General features: G+C 41.9%; 1 protein-coding gene across 1 annotated transcript in view; it reads right to left on the bottom strand.

Moving 5' to 3' along the window:
* Window positions 1–7,500, bottom strand: part of LOC310856131 (uncharacterized protein) — a 113,542-nt gene that overhangs the window by 8,968 nt on the left and 97,074 nt on the right. Inside the window, exon 28 of the mRNA XM_083761370.1 lies at window positions 1,582–1,644. Coding sequence (XP_083617496.1) covers window positions 1,582–1,644 — 63 coding nt within the window. The remainder of the gene's footprint in view (window positions 1–1,581; window positions 1,645–7,500) is intronic.

Below are 7,500 nucleotides of genomic sequence, written 5' to 3'. Positions count from 1 at the left end.
TAATGCAACAAAACAGCAGCAGAAAAAGCAGCTTTGATGAGTTGAGCGACATTTAAACACCAAGTTGTTCTTTCACACAACGACTAATTTAAACAGAATTACTGTAGAGACTATAGAATAGTGCCTATTTAAGTATAAGCACAGTTATCTTCACTGCAGTCACACTAGAGCGCAAAGAGCAACTTCATGCTAAATGTGAATTAAAGACTGCATTTAATTCGTACACAGCAGCAAAAAATAAAAAATAAAACAAATACTTGGGACCCTGACGAAGGCTCAGAGCCGAAACGCGTCAGTCCTCCTTTTTTAACCCTCTAACACCCGCATTAATTTCTACTTGCAAAAAATTGATTTCAACCTTACTACTACTTTGTACTACTAGGACTAAGACTAAAAAAATGATTGATGAAAAATGTATAATAATTATATAATAATATAATAAATTAATAATTTACATTTTGGGGATATCTTTCACAAGAATGAATAAAACATTTTCTAGACATTCTAATGATCACAAAAAATATATATTACAATTATTTTACCTACTTTTATTAGGGTAAAGGTCAAAAGTCTTAGGTTAAAAAAAATTCAAAATCGCACAGTCCAGACATTTTTAATTTGTGTGAATTTCAGCCTCTGTGGGGGGTATTTATATGCAACTATCATGACCAATGGCATTGCAATGAACATCACTGATGACGTTTAGGTGAAAAAAGAACAAAAAAAAAAAAAAAAAAAGTAATTAAAAAAATAATAATTGGGTCTTAGAGGGTTAGAGCCGAAACGCGTCAGTCCTCATTTTTTAATGATCTTTTACCATGCTATAAAATATAATAAAGGCTTTTTTCACTCCACTCCATTATCTTCAAAAGAAAATACTTGTTGATTGGGTGATAATAACGTTGTTTTCAGCTGGCAGTCTATTGGTGGTTTTAGTGGTGAAAGCATGACATTAATTCAAGGCTTCATCATGGGGTGTAACTGATATAACTCTTAAAGAACTAATTCTTTAAGAGTTAATTATTCTGTAATTAGAAAAGCAAGTCGTCTGCGTACGAGGTTAGAGGTTACCTTAACCCATTTTGACCTGAGATCAGATTCTAAAAATGTCTGTTTGAAAATGACAGTTTTCTGAAAAAGCTATGTTTCTATGTCAGTCGTTCTTCGGTTTTTCAAAAATAGCAGACCTACAAGCTCGTAGCGCGCCACTCGGTGGCGCGCTATGAGCTTGTAGATCTGCTATTTTTCAAAAGCTAAAGCACAACACCAAAGCACAACACCAAACACAACACCAAAAGGTTGTTCCCGCCAAAAATGGGTTAAAGAACTAATTCTTTAAGAGTTAATTATTCTGTAATTAGAAAAGCAAGTCGTCTGCGTACGAGGTTAGAGGTTAACCTTAACCTTGCTAACCTGCGTACGAGGTTAGAGATTAACCTTAACCTCGCTAACCTGTGCACGAGGTTAGCCGCGGTTAAGAGAACAGGCGTGAACGGCGGCGGCCAACATGCAAAGCGTGACGCCGACCAGCAGGCGGAGCGGTGAGCCAAAGAGCAGGAGAAACAGCGTTGTTGTACCAACCTCCAACATTAAAAGACTATGTCTGACATAAATGGAGTCACCCTCTATTCTCCGTGCTCTTTTCTGTGAAAGATGAAAGAACACAAATGGGTGGGTTTTCTTTGCCCTTCTTCTTCTTCATGTGTGTGTGTGTGTGTGTGTGTGTGTGAGAGATTTCCATGTGCGACAGTCTAAAGCCTAATGTGTTCTCTCCGTTGGGCGCAGAGAAAGCGACAAGCTCACTGCGCGTCGCGTCCACAACGCGCAGTGAGCTCGTAGCTCGGCTCTTTCTCTGAACGTGACGACGTCATGCAACCAACTTAGTATGAATGAATGCATGGGGCTTAACAACAGTGCCACACGGTGGACATGCATTGTTACTGCATTTCACTGAAGCGCTAGTAGAGGTTTGTGCTGCATGCGTCACAAAGTTTCATAAACACAGAAAAACACAACATTGAGTAGATGGATTGGATCTACTGCTAGCAGAGAATGGTTTAGTATGTGACGTCTCCACTACAAGATGGAGTAGATGGATCTACTGCTAGCAGAGAATGGTTTAGTATGTGATGTCTCCACTACAAGATGGAGTAGATGGATCTACTGCTAGCAGAGAATGGTTTAGTATGTGATGTCTCCACTACAAGATGGAGTAGATGGATCTACTGCTAGCAGAGAATGGTTTAGTATGTGATGTCTCCACTATAGAGCACAGAAGTCTGACGTCAATAGAGGGCACAGGTTCATGCACTTTTTATTTGCATTGTAATCCCCATAGTGGGATTTTAGATCTCCTCATATAAGAACAAAACTAATCAATTCATCCATGCCGTTTCACTCATATGGATATGAAGAATCAACATGACTTCATAGCGCTTTTCCAAATGCTCAAAGCGCTTTACAACGGTTCATTCATTCATGAATTGGGAGAAAGAGTGACTGACTGTCGTGAACAATACAGAGACACCTCCCTGACAATAACGCAGCCTGTTAATTTTTGGACCACAATGCTTATAGTAGACGATATTAACACTTAACCCATTCTGACCTGAGATCAGATTCATACGAGGTTTCCACTGGACACACACTGGTCTGATTAACCCATTCTGACCCGAGATCAGATTCTAAAAATGTCAGTCGTTTCAAAAATAGCATCTACAAGCATCTACAAGCTCATAGCGCGCCACTCGGTGGCGCGCTATGAGCTTGTAGATCTGCTCTAACACCTAAATGGGTTCCCGTTCAGAATGGGTTAAGATGACCCCATGTTATTCTCCATAGAGAAATTACTTAGAACCAGGAGATGAGCGAGTGACGTCAGGACTTTAGAACCAGGGGATGAGCGAGTGACGTCAGGACTTTAGAACCAGGGGATGAGCGAGTGACGTCAGGACTTTAGAACCAGGGGATGAGCGAGTGACATCAGGACTTTAGAACCAGGGGATGAGCGAGTGACGTCAGGACTTTAGAACCAGGGGATGAGCGAGTGACATCAGGACTTTAGAACCAGGGGATGAGCGAGTGACGTCATGACTTTAGAACCAGGGGATGAGCGAGTGACGTCAGAGACTTTAGAACCAGGGGATGAGCGAGTGACGTCAGGACTTTAGAACCAGGGGATGAGCGAGTGACGTCAGGACTTTAGAACCAGGGGATGAGCGAGTGACGTCATGACTTTAGAACCAGGGGATGAGCGAGTGACGTCAGAGACTTTAGAACCAGGGGATGAGCGAGTGACGTCAGGACTTTAGAACCAGGGGATGAGCGAGTGACGTCAGGACTTTAGAACCAGGAGATGAGCGAGTGACGTCAGGACTTTAGAACCAGGGGATGAGTGAGTGACGTCATGACTTTAGAACCAGGGGATGAGCGAGTGACGTCAGGACTTTAGAACCAGGGGATGAGCAAGTGACGTCAGGACTTTAGAACCAGGGGATGAGCGAGTGACGTCAGGACTTTAGAACCAGGGGATGAGCGAGTGACGTCAGGACTTTAGAACCAGGGGATGAGCGAGTGACGTCAGGAATTTGGTGCTCTAGAATGGTTTAGTATGTGACAGTTGTGACATAAACACTACAGTGTCTAAAACGAGACGCATTGTGTTACATACAGTAGTAACAGATGGATACAGTCGTCATGAATGAGCGTTTTAAGAAAAACGCGGCCAAAGATGGCGGTCATTACGGGACTCTATGGAGCGGCCATCTTGGTCAGGGCAATAGGACGCCGTTTAGCGCTAGCATTAGCAACCGCAAGCTAATCGGATGATAATGACTTTAGAGAGCTTCCATAATTAATAATAACCTTAAAACTCGTCCAACACGTCCCGAATTCTTTTTGCATAGGCCTACATTTTGGGCCCGGGACGGGTTTGGGCAGTGGTCATGTGATCATGTTAAAATGGTTAGTCCCAATAATTGAATCTGATTGGCTGCTTTCTGATTAGACCACGACGTAAATATCACGATAATCCACACCTTCAATCAGTTGCGTTACATTGATCCAGCGTCTCTGTATCTGAACTAGAGAAGGGAAGCGCTTGATTTACAAATACAAACCCTGGCCGTGCGGGCGTCTTAAGCACCGCACCGCGCTCATAGGACTGTGAACGGGTGTCTCCGGGCGGCCTCGTGAAGACAGCAAGCGCCTCCTATTCCCTCGTCACTGAGAACAGCTGTTCGCTAAGTCGCTATGCTACCGTTTTTGACGTGATGTTCACAGACATATCTATAGATATAGATCCAGCCATATAGTCCAGCCTGGCTGGACTATGGCTGAGTAAACAAGGAAGTGGCTCTATCTGGTGGCCGCTAAGTGTAACTACTTTTGTGAATTAGGAATAGTCTTACGAAGTTAATATTTCTCTATGTTTGTAACCGTTTTAGAACAGCAATAAGCCACTAGAGGTCTCAGTTTACCGTGTATTTTATAATGTCTGAGAGGGTCAGAGACACTCTGCTGTATTTTATAACGTCTGAGAGGGTCAGAGACACTCTGCTGTATTTTATAATGTCTGGGAGAGTCAGAGACACTCTGCTGTATTTTATAATGTCTGGGAGAGTCAGAGACACTCTGCTGTATTTTATAATGTCTGGGAGAGTCAGAGACACTCTGCTGTATTTTATAATGTCTGGGAGAGTCAGAGACACTCTGCTGTATTTTATAATGTCTGGGAGAGTCAGAGACACTCTGCTGTATTTTATAATGTCTGGGAGAGTCAGAGACACTCTGCTGTATTTTATAATGTCTGGGAGAGTCAGAGACACTCTGCTGTATTTTATAATGTCTGGGAGAGTCAGAGACACTCTGCTGTATTTTATAATGTCTGGGAGAGTCAGAGACACTCTGCTGTATTTTATAATGTCTGGGAGGGTCAGAGAAACTCTGCTGTATTTTATAATGTCTGGGAGAGTCAGAGACACTCTGCTGTATTTTATAATGTCTGGGAGAGTCAGAGACACTCTGCTGTATTTTATGATGTCTGGGAGAGTCAGAGACACTCTGCTGTATTTTATAATGTCTGGGAGAGTCAGAGACACTCTGCTGTATTTCATAATGTCTGGGAGAGTCAGAGACACTCTGCTGTATTTTATAATGTCTCAGAGAGTCAGAGACACTCTGCTGTATTTTATAATGTCTGGGAGAGTCAGAGACACTCTGCTGTATTTTATAATGTCTGGGAGAGTCAGAGACACTCTGCTGTATTTTATGATGTCTGGGAGAGTCAGAGACACTCTGCTGTATTTTATGATGTCTGGGAGAGTCAGAGACACTCTGCTGTATTTTATAATGTCTGGGAGAGTCAGAGACACTCTGCTGTATTTTATAATGTCTGAGAGGGTCAGAGACACTCTGCTGTATTTTATAATGTCTGGGAGAGTCAGAGACACTCTGCTGTATTTTATAATGTCGGGGAGAGTCAGAGACACTCTGCTGTATTTTATAATGTCTGGGAGAGTCAGAGACACTCTGCTGTATTTTATAATGTCTGGGAGAGTCAGAGACACTCTGCTGTATTTTATAATGTCTGAGAGGGTCAGAGACACTCTGCTGTATTTTATAATGTCTGGGAGAGTCAGAGACACTCTGCTGTATTTTATAATGTCTGGGAGAGTCAGAGACACTCTGCTGTATTTTATAATGTCTGAGAGGGTCAGAGACACTCTGCTGTATTTTATAATGTCTGGGAGAGTCAGAGACACTCTGCTGTATTTTATAATGTCTCAGAGAGTCAGAGACACTCTGCTGTATTTTATAATGTCTGGGAGAGTCAGAGACACTCTGCTGTATTTTATAATGTCTCAGAGAGTCAGAGACACTCTGCTGTATTTTATAATGTCTGAGAGAGTCAGAGACACTCTGCTGTATTTCATAATGTCTGGGAGAGTCAGAGACACTCTGCTGTATTTTATAATGTCTCAGAGAGTCAGAGACACTCTGCTGTATTTTATAATGTCTGGGAGAGTCAGAGACACTCTGCTGTATTTTATAATGTCTGGGAGAGTCAGAGACACTCTGCTGTATTTTATAATGTCTCAGAGAGTCAGAGACACTCTGCTGTATTTTATAATGTCTGGGAGAGTCAGAGACACTCTGCTGTATTTTATAATGTCTGGGAGAGTCAGAGACACTCTGCTGTATTTTATAATGTCTGGGAGAGTCAGAGACACTCTGCTGTATTTTATAATGTCTCAGAGAGTCAGAGACACTCTGCTGTATTTTATAATGTCTGAGAGGGTCAGAGACACTCTGCTGTATTTTATAATGTCTGAGAGAGTCAGAGACACTCTGCTGTATTTTATAATGTCTGGGAGAGTCAGAGACACTCTGCTGTATTTTATAATGTCTGGGAGAGTCAGAGACACTCTGCTGTATTTCATAATGTCTGGGAGAGTCAGAGACACTCTGCTGTATTTTATAATGTCTGGGAGAGTCAGAGACACTCTGCTGTATTTTATAATGTCTGGGAGAGTCAGAGACACTCTGCTGTATTTTATAATGTCTGGGAGAGTCAGAGACACTCTGCTGTATTTTATAATGTCTGGGAGAGTCAGAGACACTCTGCTGTATTTTATAATGTCTCAGAGAGTCAGAGACACTCTGCTGTATTTTATAATGTCTGAGAGGGTCAGAGACACTCTGCTGTATGTTATAATGTCTGAGAGAGTCAGAGACACTCTGCTGTATTTTATAATGTCTGGGAGAGTCAGAGACACTCTGCTGTATTTTATAATGTCTGGGAGAGTCAGAGACACTCTGCTGTATTTCATAATGTCTGGGAGAGTCAGAGACACTCTGCTGTATTTTATAATGTCTGGGAGAGTCAGAGACACTCTGCTGTATTTTATAATGTCTGGGAGAGTCAGAGACACTCTGCTGTATTTTATAATGTCTGAGAGAGTCAGAGACACTCTGCTGTATTTCATAATGTCTGGGAGAGTCAGAGACACTCTGCTGTATTTTATAATGTCTCAGAGAGTCAGAGACACTCTGCTGTATTTTATAATGTCTGGGAGAGTCAGAGACACTCTGCTGTATTTTATAATGTCTGGGAGAGTCAGAGACACTCTGCTGTATTTTATAATGTCTCAGAGAGTCAGAGACACTCTGCTGTATTTTATAATGTCTGGGAGAGTCAGAGACACTCTGCTGTATTTTATAATGTCTGGGAGAGTCAGAGACACTCTGCTGTATTTTATAATGTCTGGGAGAGTCAGAGACACTCTGCTGTATTTTATAATGTCTGGGAGAGTCAGAGACACTCTGCTGTATTTTATAATGTCTCAGAGAGTCAGAGACACTCTGCTGTATTTTATAATGTCTCAGAGAGTCAGAGACACTCTGCTGTATTTTATAATGTCTGAGAGGGTCAGAGACACTCTGCTGTATTTTATAATGTCTCAGAGAGTCAGAGACACTCTGCTGTATTTTATAATGTCT

This window comes from Protomyctophum parallelum (assembly GCF_964188405.1).
Source record: "Protomyctophum parallelum genome assembly, chromosome: 3".
NCBI classification, from domain to species: Eukaryota; Metazoa; Chordata; class Actinopteri; order Myctophiformes; family Myctophidae; genus Protomyctophum; species Protomyctophum parallelum.
The sequence above is the reverse complement of the archived record's forward strand: the minus strand, read 5'-3'. Positions and strand labels throughout refer to the sequence as shown.